The sequence below is a fragment of the Helianthus annuus genome, chromosome 10 (genome assembly GCF_002127325.2).
Source record: "Helianthus annuus cultivar XRQ/B chromosome 10, HanXRQr2.0-SUNRISE, whole genome shotgun sequence".
NCBI classification, from domain to species: domain Eukaryota; kingdom Viridiplantae; phylum Streptophyta; class Magnoliopsida; order Asterales; family Asteraceae; genus Helianthus; species Helianthus annuus.
The window spans coordinates 15502853-15526691 of NC_035442.2; the positions used below are offsets into that span (position 1 = coordinate 15502853).

A 23839-nucleotide genomic window follows, 5' to 3' on the forward strand; every position below is an offset into this window, starting at 1 on the left:
CTATTAAAATAATATTTCTGATTTTACCAAAGTATTATAAATATTATTACTAAAATTCTGGATTATAAATAATAATTCCTGATTATTATGTACTTAAAAATAATAATTCTGATATATATAAAGTAAAAATTCTGATTATTAATAATATAGATTAAAAATTCTGATTTAAAATAATAAATCTGATTATTATATATAAAGTAATAATTCTAATCTAAATAAAATAGTAAATATGTTTATTATATAATAATTCTGATTTAGATAAAATAAAATAATAAATTTGATTATATAAAATAATAAATCTGAATAAATAAAGAATAATAATTCGGATTTAAATAGTAATTTAAATAATAATTCTGTTAATTAATTCTGATTTTATATAAAAATTCTAAAAATCTAAAAATAATCTGATTATTAAAAAGAAATAGGAAATAAATTTCTGTTATAAAAATCTGATTTAAAAAAATATTTATAAATCTGATTAATAATATTAATAATAGTAAAATTTTTGATTTTTATATAAATAAACCTGATTATTATATAACATAATAATTCTAAAATAAAATAGTAAATCTGATTAAATAAAGAATAATAATTCAGATTTTAAATAATAAATTTAATAATAATTCTGAAAATTTAAAAATAAATCTGATTTATTTTGTTGTAAAAATTCTGATCATAAAAGAAAAACAGAAATAATAATTCTGTTATAAAATTTCAGATTTAAAATTATTACTAAATCTGTTTAATAATATTTCTGATAATATTAATATCTAATAATAATAATAATATTAATAATAATAATAATACTAATAATAATTAATAATAATACTAACAATAATATTAACAATAATATTATCAATAATATTACTGTAACAAAATAATAACAAAAAAAAAAGAATCGGAATCAAAGACGTATAGCCGGAAAAAGAAGGTACCGGACTTGTTGCAGGTGGCGGCAGACGGCGGTGGTCGGTGGTTCCCGGCGGCGAAGGTGGTGGTCGAAGGTTCCCGGCGGCGAAGGTGTGAAGCGGTTTCGGGAGTGAAGGATTATTCGGTGCTCGTTTCGGTGATCGGGGGTGAAAGGAACGAACATGAGACTTAGTCGGGTTTATATACGGGATGCCAGTAACCGTTTCGAACTTGAAGGGTCAAAGTTTCCGGTCATCAACTCATCAGTCGGAGAAGACGAACCAGTTTGGCGGTTTTTATTTAAATTCAGCGCATTTAATTAGTTGTTAAATATAATTAGATTTCAATATAGTTTGGATGTGGCATGCCCGGGCGAGTGGTTAGTCGTTTGTTTGTTAAGCGTGACGTCCCGAGTTCGATCCTGGTTCCCCCGCGGTTCAACCCCCCTTTTTTACTAACAGTTAGTCTAACTAACTGGGTTAGTCACTAACTGAGTTTTCTAACTCAGTTAGTGTTGTCCTTTGATAAAATTAACCTGGTTAGCTGATTTAACCAGGATTTAGCTAACCAGGTTAGTTTAACTAACCAAAATAATCAAAAATCATTAAAAATTCAGTTTAAAATATTTATTTATTTAATTTTAAATTATTAGTTTACTTATTTAAAATATTAATAAAATAATATAAAAATTATTTTAACCCAATTTTGATATTTTTTACCGAATTAACGTCTAAATTCCCGATTTTTGTACAGTTTAGGGTAATCTCTTGGAAATGATGAATTTGAGAGCTGAGATCAAGATGTATTTTCACTGTTTTTACGTGTTTAACATAGTTTATCATGTTTTTAATTGTTTTGACAATACACAGCATTCAAACACAAATATGAATAAAATAATGCACTTTCATTATGATTTCAAGTCTCGAGTACAATTTGGGAATAAAACCAAATACCACAAAGGTACAACTTACAAAAATAGAAAGTACAAATAGATTTGCCAAAAATGGAAAGATCGAAAATATGAGGTGTCACAGTCTCCCCTACTTTAGGAGATTTCGTCCTCGAAATATTAAGAAGAAGACTGATCGAAGAGATGTGGATACTTTGCCATCATGTCACTTTTGAGTTCCCAAGTAAACTCAGCACCACGCTTGCCTTCCCATCGTACTTTTACAATGCGAATTTTGCTGCGTCTGAGCTGCTTGGTACCCTGATCCACAATTTCAACTGGTCTTTCCACGAAATGAAGCGTATCGTTGATTTGCAAGTCGTCGACTGGGACATGAAGTCCTTCATCAGCTAGACATTTCTTGAGATTTGAAACGTGAAATGTCGGATGAACGTTACTCAGTTCCTGTGGTAGATCCAGCAAATACGCTACCTTGCCAACTCGTTCGAGGATTTTGAAAGGTCCAACGTAACGAGGGGCAAGTTTACCCTTTTTACCGAATCGAACAACCCCTTTCCATGGGGATACTTTAAGTAATACTTGATCCCCAACATTGAATTCCATGGGTTTGCGCCCTTTATCTGCGTAACTCTTTTGTCGATTCCTGGCCTTGAGTAAATTGTCACGGATTTGAAGAATCTTGTCCGTGGTTTCTTGAATAAGCTCAGGACCAGTAAATTGCTTATCACCAATTTCGTGCCAACTGATTGGTGATCGACATTTTCGCCCATATAACGCTTCGAATGGGGCCATTTGAATGCTGGAGTGATAGTTGTTATTGTACGAGAATTCGACCAGAGGCAAATGCACATCCCAACTACCTCCAAAATCAATGACACAGGATCGAAGCATATCTTCGAGAGTTTGAATGGTACGCTCAGTCTGTCCATCTGTTTGAGGATGGAAGGCTGTACTAAGATTTAAATGAGTACCCATAGCTGATTGAAAAGTTTGCCATAGGCGAGACGTGAAACGACCATCACGGTCTGAAATGATGTCACGAGGTATGCCATGACGACAGATGATTTCATCGGTATAGACTCGAGCAAGTTTTTCAACTTTGAAGTCTTCCCGAATAGGTAAGAAATGGGCTGACTTGGTCAAACGATCAACGATGACCCAAATACTATCATTACCAGATGAGGTTCGAGGAAGTTTAGTTATAAAGTCCATTGCAATACTATCCCACTTCCAAACAGGAATTTCTGGTTGTTCGAGCAAACCAGAGGGACGCTGATGCTCTGCTTTAACCTTCGAGCATGTAAGACATTTTGAGACATACAAGGCTATATCATTCTTCATACCAGGCCACCAATAAGATGTTCGAAGATCATGATACATCTTATCAGCACCAGGATGTATTGAGTATTTAGACTTATGAGCCTCGTTCATGATAAATTCACGAAGATTGTCGCGATTTGGTACCCAAATGCGATTAAGATAATATTGAAGTCCGTCTGATTTCGTCACAAGTTGATCCATAGAGGCACCACGGATTTCGACGAGCAGACTTCCTTTGTTAGCTAACGCAAACTGTGCCTCACGAATACAATTGTGAAGGTCACTTGACACCTGAAAACAACGCATACGATAGGAATGAGCCTTACGACTCAGGGCATCAGCTACGACATTCGCCTTTCCAGGATGGTAGCGAATCTCGCAGTCATAGTCGTTAAGTAATTCCACCCAACGACGTTGACGCATATTTAGTTCTTTTTGATTGAAGATATGTTGTAGACTTTTGTGATCAGTGTATACAACACATTTCGTACCATAGAGGTAGTGACGCCATATTTTTAATGCGAAAACGACTGCACCAAGTTCAAGATCATGAGTAGTGTAATTTTTCTCATGAATCTTTAATTGGCGAGAAGCGTACGCAATGACCTTGCCTCGTTGCATAAGGACGCAACCAAGACCACGATTTGATGCATCGCAATATACTACGAAGTCATCATTTCCGTCAGGTAGGGTTAAGATAGGAGCATTGCAAAGCATGTCCTTGAGGGTTTGAAAAGCTTCTTCCTGCTCGTGACTCCAAACGAAAGGTTTTTCCTTTTGGGTCAACATAGTGAGAGGAACAGCTATCTTAGAAAAATTCGAGATGAATCGACGGTAGTAACCCGCCAATCCTAGGAATGAACGAATTTCTGATGGGTTTTTAGGTGCAATCCAACTTTTGACTGCTTCAATTTTAGTAGGGTCGACATGAATACCTTTTTCGCTAACGACATGTCCAAGGAATTGGACTTCCTTGATCCAGAATTCACACTTTGAGAACTTTGCGTATAAACGTTCACTTCGCAAAAGTTCGAGTATGAGACGTAAATGACGCTCGTGATCGACTCGAGATTTAGAATAAATTAGAATGTCATCAATGAAGACAATCACGAATCGATCTAGATAAGTTTTGCAAACACGATTCATCAAATCCATGAACACGGCGGGCGCGTTAGTCAGACCAAAAGGCATGACCACGAACTCGTAGTGTCCATAGCGCGTTCGAAAAGCGGTTTTTGGGATATCCTCTTCGAGGACACGAAGTTGATGATAGCCAGATCGAAGATCGATCTTGGAGAAATAACTTGCACCTTGGAGTTGATCAAAGAGGTCGTCGATGCGAGGTAGTGGATATCGATTTTTGATAGTGAGCTTGTTGAGCTCTCGATAATCGATACACATTCGAAACGAACCATCTTTCTTTTTAACGAATAGAACAGGAGCACCCCAAGGAGAGGTACTGGGTCGAATGAAACCCTTGTCAAGAAGCTCCTGAAGTTGGCTGGAAAGCTCTTGCATCTCAGATGGTGCAAGGCGATAGGGAGCTCGTGCAACAGGAGTTGCACCAGGCACAAGGTCGATACGAAAGTCAACTGACCGAGGAGGAGGAGGACCAGGTAAATCCTCAGGAAAAACTTCTGGGAATTCACGCACAACTGGAACATCTCTTACGCATTTTCCCTTGCCCTTTTCTTCCACTACGTGGGCTAAAAAGGCAAAGTACTTTTTACGTAAGTATCTATTCGCTTGTGTGCACGACATTAGCTTTAGACCTTTGGAAGGTCGATCCCCATAAACATGTAGGGTATCGCCTAATGGAAGAGGCAAACGAACGTATTTTTCGAAACAGGCAATTTCAGCATGGTTCTTTCGAAGCCAATCCATGCCTACTATGATATCGAAACTACCCAACTCCATGGGTATGAGGTCAATTGAAAAGGCATGATCATTCAAAGTGAGAGTACAATTGCGAAGAACAGAATCGACACGAATAGACTTGCCATTGGCAATTTCGACTGGGAATGACTTAGGTAGTTTTGAGCGTGCGCATTTTAACAATGGTTCAAATTCTACAGATACAAAACATTTATCTGCACCAGTATCAAATAAAATAGAAGCATACAAATTATTAATGAGGAACGTACCATTCACGACTTCATTGTCGTTGCGTGCTTGCTTAGCATTGATAACGAATGCACGGCCACGTGGAGGCTGCTGCTGTAAATCTTGCCTCAATTGAGGACACTGAGGTCGTAGGTGAGTTGGATCCCCACATTTGAAACATGCCCTGACTACATTTGCTGGTTTTGGATTTTGGGCTGTCGTTGGGTTGTTGCGACAGTATGCTGCCAGATGCCCATAACGATTGCAGGAGGTACAGTGTCTACATGGACTCGTAGTTGGGTGATGAAAGTGGCAAGTGGTGCACTTAGGGTTTTGAGGAGGATGTAGGTTTAGATGCTGCTGCGACTTGTTTATCACGAACTCGATTATTATTCAAACTTGCCGCGAGGCGGTACACATCCTCAATATTATCCAACCTAGCCGCCTCGATGGTATCACGCATCGTAGGAGGCAACCCTTTAATATATTTCCGAATGGTGCGTTCTGTGGTTAACACCAAATGAGGCACGATAAAACATAGCTGCTTGAACCGGGTAGTGTATGCAAGGTTTTCATCTCCAACCTGTTTGAGGGTCCAGAACTCTTCTTCCAACTTCTGCTGCTCATGAGGAGGGCAGAATTCCTCCATCATAAGCTGTCTGAGTTCTTCCTAAGACAACGCGTAAGCTAGCTCATTGGATCGAATATTTCTCTCGTTAGTCCACCAGTCTAGTGCCCTGGCTTGGAAAACACCTGTGGCACTTCGAACCTTGAGTTCCTCTGGACATTCACTATTTATGAACGTGACTTCCATGCTGTCAAACCATTCCAATATAGCTGTCACTCCATCCTTCCCAGTGAAACATAACTCTACATGTGACAATATAATTAAATTTCATTTATTAAAATTGCAAAGTTTCATACATTGTCATAAAAGGAAATAACAAACATTAAACATAGTTTATTTCAAAAATGGGTTTCTAGGCCATCCTATTCATTTCTTCAAATCTTGACTTCCTCATCCTGCAGTATGCATTTAAAATAAAGTCAACAAAACATGTTGGCGAGTATACAAGTTTGAATAAAGTATAATATGTTTGAAATAGTTTAACATGCTCAAATCCACGTGACCACATGATTTCATATTAACAGTTATACTCGTAACGATGAAATCTATGTGTTCAAACCAAAGTTTAACGCAATTAACATAGCCTAACCCTAGAAGGGTGGTAAATGAGTAACATAGAATAAACCTAACAATACCCATAATATTATGGGAGGGGCGTTTCTCAACCTACAGCGCTGCCATTGTTAGGGGAGGCTTACAAAGTTAATGAACACACAGTCATAAATGTTTAACAGTAGCATAACGTGATTAACATGAGTCAAATAGATTCACATGAAATGTGGATTGAGGGTGCAAAATGTTTAACATAGTGTGTTTGATATAGAAATGCATACAGCACCCAAAAAGTGTAAAATAGAAAATGGGTCATGTATACTCACCTTAGGTTGCGTTGCGTTTTTCTTGGAAAAGATTAAGAATCAAGAGATTGTCCAAGAGGATGTGCACAAGAGATTTACCCTATTAATTTTGAGGACATGTTAAATATTAGGACTTGGTGGGAATTAATAAAATAATGTTTATAAAATATGTTAATATTTCTAGAGTGAAAATAATAATAATAATAATAATAATAATATGTCTTATTTTATAATTAATGGAATAAATGTCAATTTATTTATAAATAAGTGAGTAAAAATAAATACTGATTTTTATATACTATTAAAATAATATTTCTGATTTTACCAAAGTATTATAAATATTATTACTAAAATTCTGGATTATAAATAATAATTCCTGATTATTATGTACTTAAAAATAATAATTCTGATATATATAAAGTAAAAATTATGATTATTAATAATATAGATTAAAAATTCTGATTTAAAATAATAAATCTGATTATTATATATAAAGTAATAATTCTAATCTAAATAAAATAGTAAATCTGTTTATTATATAATAATTCTGATTTAGATAAAATAAAATAATAAATCTGATTATATAAAATAATAAATCTGAATAAATAAAGAATAATAATTCGGATTTAAATAGTAATTTAAATAATAATTCTGTTAATTAATTCTGATTTTATATAAAAATTCTGAAAATCTAAAAATAATCTGATTATTAAAAAGAAATAGGAAATAAATTTCTGTTATAAAAATCTGATTTAAAAAAATATTTATAAATCTGATTAATAATATTAATAATAGTAAAAATTCTGATTTTTATATAAATAAACCTGATTATTATATAACATAATAATTCTGAAATAAAATAGTAATTCTGATTAAATAAAGAATAATAATTCAGATTTTAAATAATAAATTTAATAATAATTCTGAAAATTTAAAAATAAATCTGATTTATTTTGTTGTAAAAATTCCGATCATAAAAGAAAAACAGAAATAATAATTATGTTATAAAATTTCAGATTTAAAATTATTACTAAATCTGTTTAATAATATTTCTGATAATATTAATATCTAATAATAATAATATTAATAATAATAATAATACTAATAATAATTAATAATAATACTAACAATAATATTAACAATAATATTATCAATAATATTACTGTAACAAAATAATAACAAAAAAAAGAATCGGAATCAAAGACGTATAGCCGGAAAAAGAAGGTATCGGACTTGTTGCAGGTGGCGGCAGACGGCGGTGGTCGGTGGTTCCCGGCGGCGAAGGTGGTGGTCGAAGGTTCCCAGCGGCGAAGGTGTGAAGCGGTTTCGGGAGTGAAGGATTATTCGGTGCTCGTTTCGGTGATCGGGGGTGAAAGGAACGAACATGAGACTTAGTCGGGTTTATATAGGGGATGCCAGTAACCGTTTCGAACTTGAAGGGTCAAAGTTTCCGGTCATCAACTCATCAGTCGGAGAAGACGAACCAGTTTGGCGGTTTTTATTTAAATTCAGCGCATTTAATTAGTTGTTAAATATAATTAGATTTCAATTCAGATGTGGGGGGAGTGTATGGCTGATTTATATAAAACCAGTAAAAGCTTTGGGGGAGGATAGGCTGACAAACATAAAAGAAAGGTGTAGAAGATAAAAGACTCAAGGGTTTAGACTCAGAAGGACTAGACTCAGATGAACTAAGAAGGACTCAAGACTCTGAACAAGACTCGATATTAAAATAAGAGAAAGAAGAGAGAAGATAGAGAGAATTATAGAAGAAGATTTTATTTCTTTCCAAGGATGATCTACAACTGAGGGGGAGCCTTCCTTTTATAGACCAAGGAGAGGCTTGATTACATCATCCATGACATCATACATACATCACACTTAATAATACATAGAGAAATCTAGAAAAACATGACATAAGCGCTTACGTCACTTTAAGAGTGACTAAAGCTTTTCCTAAGCACACCGTTTACCACTTTAAGAGTGATAAAACTTTATTTAATCCTAAGCACACCATTAGCATAATTAATAGTATCCATAGCCCGTTTAATTTGGTCTTGCTGAGTCGCGAATCTCAATAGTAAACGGGAGCGTATCTTTGTTGTACGGTTTGTTGTCTTTGGCAGGATTTGGCACTATGTCAGTTAGCTGAACGATCATGGGCGGATGCGTAAATGCACGAATATTATTGAAATATTCTATGACCGTTTTTTCCCATTCAACTGTCTGAGGGTCTTCTTCCTTCCACGGGTATTCACCATTCAGTATTTCTGGTGGCAGATCTTCACTCTTTTTCTGGTTCGTCTTTGCAAGATTGATGCGGGTTTCCATCCAAGCATCCTGGTAGTTGATCTTGTAGTAATATCCTGCAGGATTTATATCATACCACCCTGCAGGATTCATATCCCACTTGAACTTGGGAGGTTCTCCAGGGTTTAGACCATAACTCTTCCTTTTGAAATGGCTTGGTTTGTGGAACAGAATCATGCAATGTTTTTTGGGAGAGTCCCTCATGAGTTGGTCCCATACATGGATTGGGAGGAACCATTCAAGGAACTTGGCAAAGTTCTCCTTTTCTCCTGATAAGCAGCCCAACTGATAGTCTAAAAGATAGGCTAACAGTTTGTTGGAGTTAAAGGCCATGGCTATGGCGAATGACTCTGTTAGGTACCACAGGAAGGCAAGGCCTTCTTTTGATAACCTGTGCAAGTTTTTGAGCCTGAAAACATTCAGGAAGGGATAGTCTGGGAAGAACTTATCTCCATCCATTAATGGGCCTTGTGTTTTAAAGGTGAGAGTGAGGAGGTTTTTGTAGTTCAGGAGGGATTCATCGGTGATGGCGTGTTTATTGACCACCTCGATGATTTCTTCAGGGACCTCTTCTTTTTGGAGCTTTTGGATTAGAGGATTCATGATTGCTTCTTTTAGAATGGAGGTGTTTGGGTTGTGGGAGTTCTTAAATTTGCTTGCCTTTAAATAGGCAGTATCATCTGGGAGAGAATCTTTAAGGATCTTTTCTTTATCTTCTTGAACTGCTGTGCAGGATTCTTGAAGACTGGGTATCTCCTGTGATGATGAACTTCTGGGTTGCTTCTTCTGTTTACTCCCTGTTGCTGGCTTCGTGTAATTGGTTTCACGTTTTTCACGCCCTGATGGTTTTCCTGTTTCCTTTTTGACCCATATGACCTCCTTTTTCTTTTTGCCTTTCTTCCTTAGTAAGCTTCCTTTGTGACCACTCGTTATTTCTTCACGTGGGCCTGACTCTTCATCTTTGCTTTTCTGACTGATTCCTTTGTCTGTGACAGGAATCTGCTTTTGCTTTTGCCTTGTAGCCTCTTTTGCTTTTTTGAGCTGAGCTGGAAGATTCCTTTTGGGTGATAGAGTACACTTTCCATTGAACTGTTCGGACAGAGAATCTTCCACGTGATCCTTCAGGCTGGGGTACTGTTTGTTGTTTTGTGATTTTTGGATTTTCTGAAACATTGCCGCCGTTAGTGACTGGCCGCAGGGGTCACCGTAATCATCTTGAGGACCTTCTTCCATCATGTAGATCTGTAGTGGTTCTTCTTCAGATTCAGATGTTTCACTTGTTTCTGATTCTTCACAGGAGCTATAGGAAATGGTGCATATCATCCTTTTCCCTGGCTTGTCATCTAAAGAGTATAAGGATTCGATATCAGAAACGTCTACCGGTTCTACTTTGTTGATGGCTTCAAGAAGGGCTTGGGTCTTTCTTGTGTTTTTGCAGTCCTTTGCAAAGTGACCTTCTTTGTTACAGACATAGCACCGATTAGTGTTCCGACCTCTTTTTGATTTTTTGTTGAGGAACTTCCATCTTCTTTGAGAGTTGTGTTTGCCTGACCTTGAATAGTAATCACCGGACTTCTTGAAATGGACAATCCTGGATTTCCTATGAGGCTTCGAACAACTGCATGATGAATCATCTTTGCATTTTATCTTTAAGTGTTTATCATTGCACGCGGACCCGAGTCTTCTTCCGGTTTTTTCAAATTCAACCAAAAATTGTTTCTGGTTGCATAATTTTGTCAGAGCATTCTTGATGAGCTGGTAAAGGCCACCAAGGGAGGCTTGAGCAACCGTCATGCTCTTGGCTTCTAAGGCTCTGTAAGCTTCATTTGCGAGAGACTCTGGGAAGGAATTTAGAAACACTTGTTTAAGATTTACATCATCAATGCCTTGGAGACAGTAAAAACTCTCAGACATTCTGTTGTAATGCTTTTCGAGGTCTTTTGGACGGAAGGAACAACATTTCATTTTTAAGAACTCTTCTCGGGCTCGAATTGTATGATCCACAGGATTTCCAATGAATTCATAATAGATATTGTTTATGAATTCTTCTGGAGTTTTGCTGTTTAGGATATTCGTCTGTCTGTATTCACCAAGACTTACGTACCAATCCCGAAGTCATCCTTGACATCTTGCCAAGAACCGTTTGATGACCATGTCGATGCTATAGTACTGGAGCTCTGCTGTGCACCAGGTCAGCATCTCAATGCTTCGGTCGCGCCATTTTGCTGGGAGGACGTCATCAAAGGTGAACTGTTGCTTTGAGTCTGTGTTTGGAGGAGCCCTTTCGGTTGTCTGAGGCGACGTTTGGGAGGCTTCATCGTCAATGTCAGAAACATAGACCCTTTCAGTGGTGTCCTCATTCATGAACAGATGCTCAAATTCATCTGTTGGAGGTACTTCTTCATAGGATTGGGAGGTGGAGCTTTCCTCAGAGACTGATGATGCATCATCACGTGTTAGAGGAGCTATCACCGGAGCTACCATCGGTACGCTTTCTTTGCTTGTCTTGGTCAAGGCTTGCAAGAACGAGGAAATGCCATTTTCTCTGTTAGGCAATTTCTCCGGGGCTTTTGTGGAGGTCATCATCATGACATTATCACTCATGTCATGTTTGCTTCCTGATGGCTCTTTTCCTCTGCCTGAGGATACTGCTTTGCTAGTACTTTCAGAGGATGTGCTTCTTGTTGACGAAGCTTTCCTAGCCTTGATCTTTGCTTGTTCCTTTGCCCAGAGGTTTAAGGATGGGGAGCTATGCAGGAATGAGGATGTTGGCAGTGGTTGAGGATCAAAGGATGTTCGCACAAACGGCGTTGTTGGCAGTCTCCATGGATCATCAGCATAGGTGGAAACCCTTTGCTGCTTGTGTTGTCTCTCAAGATCTGCAAGTTGAGCCTTGAGCAATTTCATTTAGGCTTCCTTTTGCTGGAGACCTTGTGGAAGTTGTGGTCCTGAGGAGTTTTGAACTAGCTCGAGGAGTTCATGATGTAGCTCAAGTATTTTGGCTCTGACCTCATAGATGATACCTTCTAGCTCTTGAACTCTGCTTGTTAGATTTTCATGAGCCTTTGTGATATTGTTTTGCTGAGCTAAGATGGCGTTGAGAGCCTTGTTTTGGGCAACAGCATTTTCACTTTGCCAATTCAGAGTGGCTTCAGCAGCTGTTATTGACTCAGGAACACCGGTTGCACCAACGGTTGTTGGGTTCTTGATTTTCCAGCTATGTTTGGTTTTTTGTTGGGTGTTCTCGAAAGAGGTTAAGGGTGGGAACTCAACTTGGTAATCCGGGGAGGAAGGAAACGGAGGTGTTGTCCCGAGCATACAACACTCATCTACCTGGGTAGGTGGATGTCTCGGTCTGGAGGGTTGTGTCTGTTTAGGTTTTGGTTTTGAATCACCATACAGGACATAGTAATCAAACTTTCCTGATGGTTCTCCAAGCAGACCAACATTTGGATCTCCAGCCTCATATCTTTTCTTCAGGGCATTTTGGGATCCCTTTTTCTTTTTCCTTTTGGTTTCCTCCTTGTACTCAAGTTCGTATGCGTCATCCAGGCATTCCTGGTAGTCACATACATCGAACGGGAAGTGTGGTTCCTCTGCCGGTTGCAACATGCTTATCGTAGAGATAATTTCTCTTCGATCTTGTCTTGCAAATCTGACCTCAACTTGTCCATCCTGGTGGCGGACAAAGTCAGGGGTTGTGGTTGTCTGAACCGGTGCTTGGTGGATCTGTTCATAATTAGTTATCCATTTTTCAGGTAGAAGCTTTGTGAGTTCTTCTCTGGATAACTGTTTTGGAACATATGTGCAGGTTGGTGTGGCGTTGGAGTCGATGTCTATGAGTAGAGCATCGCCAGAGTTATCCTGCGATCCGGGAACCATGAAGTCCAAAGAGTGGTTTTGGACACGTTATGCCATCTGGTAATGAAACGTGGCCTGAAAGGTATTGACCTGTGGCGTACCACCGATCTGGATCTGGGCTTTCAAGGCTGTGAGTAATGAAGGATCATTAAGTGGCATATTAAAGTTGGGATAGAAGGTGACGAAGACTGTTCCGGCGTTTAACGTGGTCTGGATGGTACCTATGCAGGCATGCTGGTACTCCACGAATCTAGTATCGACTAGGGCGATACGAGAGAACGCAGGTAGTCCTTTCCTTCCGTGGAAAGTTAGGGCTAGTCTTATAGCACCGAAGTGGATATGTGTATATCCCTGGGATACACAGATCCTTGGAAGATCTGAGGGGAGAGTGAGAGGGACGAGGTGTTCAGAGGTTGTTGCTGGGAGTTGGTGTGAATCAAACTTGGAAGTTTGCACAAACTCTTTTACAACTGGGTTTGACACAGAACCGACTAATTGTTTTACTTTTTTGGAGAGGGAATTTTGGGGTTTTTTGAAGACACTATAGGGGTTGACTAAGGGTAGACTAGTGATAGGGACTTTAGATTCATCAGAGATATAAGAGATCTCATATAACTGATCAATCTTTGACGCAGACGACCGACGAATACTGGAATTTGACCGGGAAAGACCCTGATCTGGATTCATATCTGGGTTTAGACTTCTAACACTTCTTATCTTTATCCTCAAGCCCGTACTTTGAGGAAATTACCGCGGACCCTTCCGACTTACGACTCACCTAACTAGCTTCTTTTGGACTCAAGATAAGAACTACAGCGTGTCGGACCAGACTAACAAGACCTTGTAAGGTTAGTGTTCAGTTGTTGAGAGATCAGCGCAAAGTCTGCAGTCAACAGAGCTTACTAATCAAACCTTAGAAAGGGATGGCAGGAGCGCTATGGCTCTGATACCAGATGTGGGGGGAGTGTATGGCTGATTTATATAAAACCAGTAAAAGCTTTGGGGGAGGATAGGCTGACAAACATAAAAGAAAGGTGTAGAAGATAAAAGACTCAAGGGTTTAGACTCAGAAGGACTAGACTCAGATGAACTAAGAAGGACTCAAGTCTCTGAACAAGACTCGATATTAAAATAAGAGAAAGAAGAGGGAAGATAGGGAGAATTATAGAAGAAGATTTTATTTCTTTCCAAGGATGATCTACAACTGAGGGGGAGCCTTCCTTTTATAGACCAAGGAGAGGCTTGATTACATCATCCATGACATCATACATACATCACACTTAATAATACATAGAGAAATATAGAAAAACATGACATAAGCGCTTACGTCACTTTAAGAGTGACTAAAGCTTTTCCTAAGCACACCGTTTACCACTTTAAGAGCGATAAAACTTTATTTAGTCCTAAGCACACCATTTGCACACTTAATAGTATCCGTAGCCCGTTTTTACTTTAGTCTTGCTGGGTCGTGAATCTCGATAGTAAACGGGAGCGTATCTTTTTTGTTTTTGGCAGGATTTGGTACTGGGTCAGTTGGTTGAACGATCATGGGAGGGTGCGTAAATGCATGAATATTACTGAAATATTCGTTGATCGTTTTTTCCCATTCAATCGTCTGAGGGTCCTCTTCCTTCCATGGGTATTCACCATTCAGTATTTTTGGTGGCAAATCTTCAATCTTTATCTGGTTTGCCTTTGCAAGGTTAATGCGAGTTTCCATCCAAGCTTCTCGGTAGTTGATCTTGTAGTAATATCCTGCAAGATTCATATCATACCAAGAGTGTATGAAATTGGGTGGCCCTGTAGGGTTTAGATCATAATTCTTCTTTTTAAAATGGCTTGGCTTGTGGAATAGAACCATGCAGTGCTTTCTTGGGGAGTCCCTCAAGAGATGATCCCAGACATGAATTGGGAGGAACCATTCAAGGAACTTGGCAAAGTTTTCCTTCTCTCCTGATAAGCAGCCTAACTGATAATCTAAAAGATAGATTAACAGTTTGTTGGAGTTAAAGGCCATGGCTATGACAAAAGACTCTGTTAGGTACCACAGGAAGGCTAAGCCTTCATTTGATAACCCACGCAGGTTTTTGAGTCTGAACACATTTAGGAAGGGATAGTCTGGGAAGAACTTATCTCCATCCATTAATGGGCCTTGTGTTTTAAAGGTGAGAGTGAGGAGGTTTTTGTAGTTCAGGAGGGATTCATCGGTGATGGCGTGTTTATTGACCACCTCGATGATTTCTTCAGGGACCTCTTCTTTTTGGAGCTTTTGGATGAGAGGATTCATGACTGCTTCTTTTAGAATGGAGGTGTTTGGGTTGTGGGAGTTCTTAAATTTGCTTGCCTTTAAATAGGCAGTATCATCTGGGAGAGAATCTTTAAGGATCTTTTCTTTATCTTCTTGAACTGCTGTGCAGGATTCTTGAAGACTGGGTATCTCCTGTGATGATGAACTTCTGGGTTGCTTCTTCTGTTTACTCCCTGTTGCTGGCTTCGTGTAATTGGTTTCACGTTTTTCACGCCCTGATGGTTTTCCTGTTTCCTTTTTGACCCATATGACCTCCTTTTTCTTTTTGCCTTTCTTCCTTAGTAAGCTTCCTTTGTGACCACTCGTTATTTCTTCACGTGGGCCTGACTCTTCATCTTTGCTTTTCTGACTGATTCCTTTGTCTGTGACAGGAATCTGCTTTTGCTTTTGCCTTGTAGCCTCTTTTGCTTTTTTGAGCTGAGCTGGAAGATTCCTTTTGGGTGATAGAGTACACTTTCCTTTGAACTGTTCGGACAGAGAATCTTCCACGTGATCCTTCAGGCTGGGGTACTGTTTGTTGTTTTGTGATTTTTGGATTTTCTGAAACATTGTCGCCGTTAGTGACTGGCCGCAGGGGTCACCGTAATCATCTTGAGGACCTTCTTCCATCATGTAGATCTGTAGTGGTTCTTCTTCAGATTCAGATGTTTCACTTGTTTCTGATTCTTCACAGGAGCTATAGGAAATGGTGCATATCATCCTTTTCCCTGGCTTGTCATCTAAAGAGTATAAGGATTCGATATCAGAAACGTCTACCGGTTCTACTTTGTTGATGGCTTCAAGAAGGGCTTGGGTCTTTCTTGTGTTTTTGCAGTCCTTTGCAAAGTGACCTTCTTTGTTACAGACATAGCACCGATTAGTGTTCCGACCTCTTTTTGATTTTTTGTTGAGGAACTTCCATCTTCTTTGAGAGTTGTGTTTGCCTGACCTTGAATAGTAATCACCGGACTTCTTGAAATGGACAATCCTGGATTTCCTATGAGGCTTCGAACAACTGCATGATGAATCATCTTTGCATTTTATCTTTAAGTGTTTATCATTGCACGCGGACCCGAGTCTTCTTCCGGTTTTTTCAAATTCAACCAAAAATTGTTTCTGGTTGCATAACTTTGTCAGAGCATTCTTGATAAGCTGGTAAAGGCCACCAAGGGAGGCTTGAGCAACCGTCATGCTCTTGGCTTCTAAGGCTCTGTAAGCTTCATTTGCGAGAGACTCTGGGAAGGAATTTAGAAACACTTGTTTAAGATTTACATCATCAATGCCTTGGAGACAGTAAAATCTCTCAGACATTCTGTTGTAATGCTTTTCGAGGTCTTTTGGATGGAAGGAACAACATTTCATTTTTAAGAACTCTTCTCGGGCTCGAATTGTATGATCCACAGGATTTCCAATGAATTCATAATAGATATTATTTATGAATTCTTCTGGAGTTTTGTTGTTTAGGATATTCGTCTGTCTGTATTCACCAAGACTTACGTACCAATCCCGAAGTCGTCCTTGACATCTTGCCAAGAACCGTTTGATGACCATGTCGATGCTATAGTACTGGAGCTCTACTGTGCACCAGGTCAGCATCTCAATGCTTCGGTCGCGCCATTTTGCTGGGAGGACGTCATCAAAGGTGAACTGTTGCTTTGAGTCTGTGTTTGGAGGAGCCCTTTCGCTTGTCTGAGGCGACGTTTGGGAGGCTTCATCGTCAATGTCAGAAACATAGACCCTTTCAGTGGTGTCCTCATTCATGAACAGCTGCTCAAATTCATCTGTTGGAGGTACTTCTTCATAGGATTGGGAGGTGGAGCTTTCCTCAGAGACTGATGATGCATCATCACGTGTTAGAGGAGCTATCACCGGAGCTACCATCGGTACGCTTTCTTTGCTTGTCTTGGTCAAGGCTTGCAAGAACGAGGAGATGCCATTTTCTCTGTTAGGCAATTTCTCCGGGGCTTTTGTGGAGGTCATCATCATGACATTATCACTCATGTCATGTTTGCTTCCTGATGGCTCTTTTCCTCTGCCTGAGGATACTGCTTTGCTAGTACTTTCAGAGGATGTGCTTCTTGTTGACGAAGCTTTCCTAGCCTTGATCTTTGCTTGTTCCTTTGCCCAGAGGTTTAAGGATGGGGAGCTATGCAGAAATGAGGATGTTGGCAGTGGTTGAGGATCAAAGGATGTTCGCACAAACGGCGTTGTTGGCAGTCTCCATGGATCATCAGCATAGGTGGAAACCCTTTGCTGCTTGTGTTGTCTCTCAAGATCTGCAAGTTGAGCCTTGAGGAATTTCATTTCGGCTTCCTTTTGCTGGAGACCTTGTGGAAGTTGTGGTCCTGAGGAGTTTTGAACTAGCTGGAGGAGTTCGTGATGTAGCTCAAGTATTTTGGCTCTGACCTCATAGATGATACCTTCTAGCTCTTGAACTCTGCTTGTTAGATTTTCATGAGCCTTTGTGATATTGTTTTGCTGAGCTAAGATGGCGTTGAGAGCCTTATTTTGGGCAACAGCATTTTCACTTTGCCAATTCAGAGTGGCTTCAGCAGCTGTTATTGACTCAGGAACACCGGTTGCACCAACGGTTGTTGGGTTCTTGATTTTCCAGCTATGTTTGGTTTTTTGTTGGGTGTTCTCGAAAGAGGTTAAGGGTGGGAACTCAACTTGGTAATCCGGGGAGGAAGGAAACGGAGGTGTTGTCCCGAGCATACAACACTCATCTACCTGGGTAGGTGGATGTCTCGGTCTGGAGGGTTGTGTCTGTTTAGGTTTTGGTTTTGAATCACCATACAGGACATAGTAATCAAACTTTCCTGATGGTTCTCCAAGCAGACCAACATTTGGATCTCCAGCCTCATATCTTTTCTTCAGGGCATTTTGGGATCCCTTTTTCTTTTTCCTTTTGGTTTCCTCCTTGTACTCAAGTTCGTATACGTCATCCAGGCATTCCTTTCAGTCACATACATCGAACGGGAAGTGTGGTTCCTCTGCCGGTTGCAACATGCTTATCGTAGAGAAAATTTCTCTTCGATCTTGTCTTGCAAATCTGACCTCAACTTGTCCATCCTGGTGGCGGACAAAGTCAGGGGTTGTGGTTGTCTGAACCGGTGCTTGGTGGATCTGTTCATAATTAGTTATCCATTTTTCAGGTAGAAGCTTTGTGAGTTCTTCTCTGGATAACTGTTTTGGAACATATGTGCAGGTTGGTGTGGCGTTGGAGTCGATGTCTATGAGTAGAGCATCGCCAGAGTTATCCTGCGATCCGGGAACCATGATGTCCAAAGAGTGGTTTTGGACACGATATGCCATCTGGTAATGAAACGTGGCCTGAAAGGTATTGACCTGTGGCGTACCACCGATCTGAGGGGAGAGTGAGAGGGACGAGGTGTTCAGAGGTTGTTGCTGGGAGTTGGTGTGAATCAAACTTGGAAGTTTGCAAAAACTCTTTTACAACTGGGTTTGACACAGAACCGACTAATTGTTTTACTTTTTTGGAGAGGGAATTTTGGGGTTTTTTGAAGACACTATAGGGGTTGACTAAGGGTAGACTAGTGATAGGGACTTTAGATTCATCAGAGATATAAGAGATCTCATATAACTGATCAATCTTTGATGCAGACGACCGACGAAAACTGGAATTTGACCGGGAAAGACCCTGATCTGGATTCATATCTGGGTTTAGACTTCTAACACTTCTTATCTTTATCCTCAAGCCCGTACTTTGAGGAAATTACCGCGGACCCTTCCGACTTACGACTCACCTAACTAGCTTCTTTTGGACTCAAGATAAGAACTACAGCGTGTCGGACCAGACTGACAAGACCTTGTAAGGTTAGTGTTCAGTTGTTGAGAGATCAGCGCAAAGTCTGCAGTCAACAGAGCTTACTAATCAAACCTTAGAAAGGGATGGCAGGAGCGCTATGGCTCTGATACCAGATGTGGGGGGAGTGTATGGCTGATTTATATAAAACCAGTAAAAGCTTTGGGGGAGGATAGGCTGACAAACATAAAAGAAAGGTGTAGAAGATAAAAGACTCAAGGGTTTAGACTCAGAAGGACTAGACTCAGATGAACTAAGAAGGACTCAAGTCTCTGAACAAGACTCGATATTAAAATAAGAGAAAGAAGAGGGAAGATAGAGAGAATTATAGAAGAAGATTTTATTTCTTTCCAAGGATGATCTACAACTGAGGGGGAGCCTTCCTTTTATAGACCAAGGAGAGGCTTGATTACATCATCCATGACATCATACATACATCACACTTAATAATAAATAGAGAAATCTAGAAAAACATGACATAAGCGCTTACGTCACTTTAAGAGTGACTAAAGCTTTTCCTAAGCACACCGTTTACCACTTTAAGAGTGATAAAACTTTATTTAATCCTAAGCACACCATTAGCATAATTAATAGTATCCATAGCCCGTTTAATTTGGCCTTGCTGAGTCGCGAATCTCAATAGTAAACGGGAGCGTATCTTTGTTGTATGGTTTGTTGTCTTTGGCAGGATTTGGCACTGGGTCAGTTGGCTGAACGATCATGGGAGGATGCGTAAATGCACGAATATTATTGAAATATTCTATGACCGTTTTTTCCCATTCAACTGTCTGAGGGTCTTCTTCCTTCCACGGGTATTCACCATTCAGTATTTCTGGTGGCAGATCTTCACTCTTTTTCTGGTTCGTCTTTGCAAGATTGATGCGGGTTTCCATCCAAGCATCCTGGTAGTTGATCTTGTAGTAATATCCTGCAGGATTTATATCATACCACCCTGCAGGATTCATATCCCACTTGAACTTGGGAGGTTCTCCAGGGTTTAGACCATAACTCTTCCTTTTGAAATGGCTTGGTTTGTGGAACAGAATCATGCAATGTTTTTTGGGAGAGTCCCTCATGAGTTGGTCCCATACATGGATTGGGAGGAACCATTCAAGGAACTTGGCAAAGTTCTCCTTTTCTCCTGATAAGCAGCCCAACTGATAGTCTAAAAGATAGGCTAACAGTTTGTTGGAGTTAAAGGCCATGGCTATGGCGAATGACTCTGTTAGGTACCACAGGAAGGCAAGGCCTTCTTTTGATAACCTGTGCAAGTTTTTGAGCCTGAAAACATTCAGGAAGGGATAGTCTGGGAAGAACTTATCTCCATCCATTAATGGGCCTTGTGTTTTAAAGGTGAGAGTGAGGAGGTTTTTGTAGTTCAGGAGGGATTCATCGGTGATGGCGTGTTTATTGACCACCTCGATGATTTCTTCAGGGGCCTCTTCTTTTTGGAGCTTTTGGATGAGAGGATTCATGATTGCTTCTTTTAGAATGGAGGTGTTTGGGTTGTGGGAGTTCTTAAATTTGCTTGCCTTTAAATAGGCAGTATCATCTGGGAGAGAATCTTTAAGGATCTTTTCTTTATCTTCTTGAACTGCTGTGCAGGATTCTTGAAGACTGGGTATCTCCTGTGATGATGAACTTCTGGGTTGCTTCTTCTGTTTACTCCCTGTTGCTGGCTTCGTGTAATTGGTTTCACGTTTTTCACGCCCTGATGGTTTTCCTGTTTCCTTTTTGACCCATATGACCTCCTTTTTCTTTTTGCCTTTCTTCCTTAGTAAGCTTCCTTTATGACCACTCGTTATTTCTTCACGTGGGCCTGACTCTTCATCTTTGCTTTTCTGACTGATTCCTTTGTCTGTGACAGGAATCTGCTTTTGCTTTTGCCTTGTAGCCTCTTTTGCTTTTTTGAGCTGAGCTGGAAGATTCCTTTTGGGTGATAGAGTACACTTTCCTTTGAACTGTTCGGACAGAGAATCTTCCACGTGATCCTTCAGGCTGGGGTACTGTTTGTTGTTTTGTGATTTTTGGATTTTCTGAAACATTGCCGCCGTTAGTGACTGGCCGCAGGGGTCACCGTAATCATCTTGAGGACCTTCTTCCATCATGTAGATCTGTAGTGGTTCTTCTTCAGATTCAGATGTTTCACTTGTTTCTGATTCTTCACAGGAGCTATAGGAAATGGTGCATATCATCCTTTTCCCTGGCTTGTCATCTAAAGAGTATAAGGATTCGATATCAGAAACGTCTACCGGTTCTACTTTGTTGATGGCTTCAAGAAGGGCTTGGGTCTTTCTTGTGTTTTTGCAGTCCTTTGCAAAGTGACCTTCTTTGTTACAGACATAGCACCGATTAGTGTTCCGACCTCTTTTTGATTTTTTGTTGAGGAACTTCCATCTTCTTTGAGAGTTGTGTTTGCCTGACCTTGAATAGTAATCACCGGACTTCTTGAAATGGACAATCCTGGATTTCCTATGAGGCTTCGAACAACTGCATGATGAATCATTTTTGCATTTTATCTTTAAGTGTTTATCATTGCATGCAGACCCGAGTCTTCTTCCAGTTTTTTCAAATTCAACCAAAAATTGTTTCTGGTTGCATAACTTTGTCAGAGCATTCTTGATGAGCTGGTAAAGGCCACCAAGGGAGGCTTGAGCAACCGTCATGCTCTTGGCTTCTAAGGCTCTGTAAGCTTCATTTGCGAGAGACTCTGGGAAGGAATTTAGAAACACTTGTTTAAGATTTACATCATCAATGCCTTGGAGACAGTAAAATCTCTCAGACATTCTGTTGTAATGCTTTTCGAGGTCTTTTGGACGGAAGGAACAACATTTCATTTTTAAGAACTCTTCTCGGGCTCGAATTGTATGATCCACAGGATTTCCAATGAATTCATAATAGATATTGTTTATGAATTCTTCTGGAGTTTTGCTGTTTAGGATATTCGTCTGTCTGTATTCACCAAGACTTACGTACCAATCCCGAAGTCGTCCTTGACATCTTGCCAAGAACCGTTTGATGACCATGTCGATGCTATAGTACTGGAGCTCTGCTGTGCACCAGGTCAGCATCTCAATGCTTCGGTCTCGCCATTTTGCTGGGAGGACGTCATCAAAGGTGAACTGTTGCTTTGAGTCTGTGTTTGGAGGAGCCTTTTCGTTTGTCTGAGGAGACGTTTTGGAGGCTTCATCTTCAACGTCAGAAACATAGACCCTTTCAGTGGTGTCCTCATTCATGAACAGATGCTCAAATTCATCTGTTGGAGGTACCTCTTCATAGGATTGAGGGGTGGCACTTTCCTCAGAGACTGATGATGTGTCATCATGTGCTATCACCGGAGCTACCATCGGTACGCTTTCTTTGCTTGTCTTGGTCAAGGCTTGCAAGAACGAGGAGATGCCATTTTCTCTGTTAGGCAATTTCTCCAGGGCTTTTGTGGAGGTCATCATCATGACATTATCACTCATGTCATGTTTGCTTCCTGATGGCTCTTTTCCTCTGCCTGAGGATGCTGCTTTGCTAGTACTTTCAGAGGATGTGCTTCGTGTTGACGAAGCTTTTCTAGCCTTGATCTTTGCTTGTTCCTTTGCCCAGAGGTTTAAGGATGGGGAGTTATGCAGGAATGAAGACGCTGGCAACGGTTGAGGATCAAAGGATGTTCGCACAAATGGCGTTGTTGGCAGTCTCCATGGATCATCAGCATAGGTGGAAACCCTTTGCTGCTTGTGTTGTCTCTCAAGATCTGCAAGTTGAGCCTTGAGGAATTTCATTTCGGCTTCCTTTTGCTGGAGACCTTATGGAAGTTGTGGTCCTGAGGAGTTTTGAACTAGCTGGAGGAGTTCGTGATGTAGCTCAAGTATTTTGGCTCTGACCTCATAGATGATACCTTCTAGCTCTTGAACTCTGCTTGTTAGATTTTCATGAGCCTTTGTGATATTGTTTTGCTGAGCTAAGATGGCGTTGAGAGCCTTGTTTTGGGCAACAGCATTTTCACTTTGCCAATTCAGGGTGGCTTCAGCAGCTGTTATTGACTCAGGAACACCGGTTGCACCAACGGTTGTTGGGTTCTTGATTTTCCAGCTATGTTTGGTTTTTTGTTGGGTGTTCTCGAAAGAGGTTAAGGGTGGGAACTCAACTTGGTAATCCGGGGAGGAAGGAAACGGAGGTGTTGTCCCGAGCATACAACACTCATCTACCTGGGTAGGTGGATGTCTCGGTCTGGAGGGTTGTGTCTGTTTAGGTTTTGGTTTTGAATCACCATACAGGACATAGTAATCAAACTTTCCTGATGGTTCTCCAAGCAGACCAACATTTGGATCTCCAGCCTCATATCTTTTCTTCAGGGCATTTTGGGATCCCTTTTTCTTTTTCCTTTTGGTTTCCTCCTTGTACTCAAGTTCGTATGCGTCATCCAGGCATTCATGGCAGTCACATACATCGAACGGGAAGTGTGGTTCCTCTGCCGGTTGCAACATGCTTATCGTAGAGAAAATTTCTCTTCGATCTTGTCTTGCAAATCTGACCTTAACTTGTCCATCCTGGTGGCGGACAAAGTCAGGGGTTGTGGTTGTCTGAACCGGTGCTTGGTGGATCTGTTCATAATTAGTTATCCATTTTTCAGGTAGAAGCTTTGTGAGTTCTTCTCTGGATAACTGTTTTGGAACATATGTGCAGGTTGGTGTGGCGTTGGAGTCGATGTCTATGAGTAGAGCATCGCTAGAGTTATCCTGCGATCCGGGAACCATGATGTCCAAAGAGTGGTTTTGGACACGATATGCCATCTGGTAATGAAACGTGGCCTGAAAGGTATTGACCTGTGGCGTACCAC

At 40.1% G+C, this 23839-nt stretch overlaps 1 protein-coding gene across 1 annotated transcript; it reads right to left on the reverse strand.

Moving 5' to 3' along the window:
- Nucleotides 1-11944: 11944 nt before the first annotated feature.
- On the reverse strand, nucleotides 11945-12919 carry LOC110880663. The gene has a single exon (XM_022129142.1). The coding sequence runs from the start codon at nucleotides 12917-12919 to the stop codon at nucleotides 11945-11947; it is 975 nt and encodes a 324-aa protein (XP_021984834.1).
- Between the last annotated feature and the right edge of the window lie 10920 nt (nucleotides 12920-23839).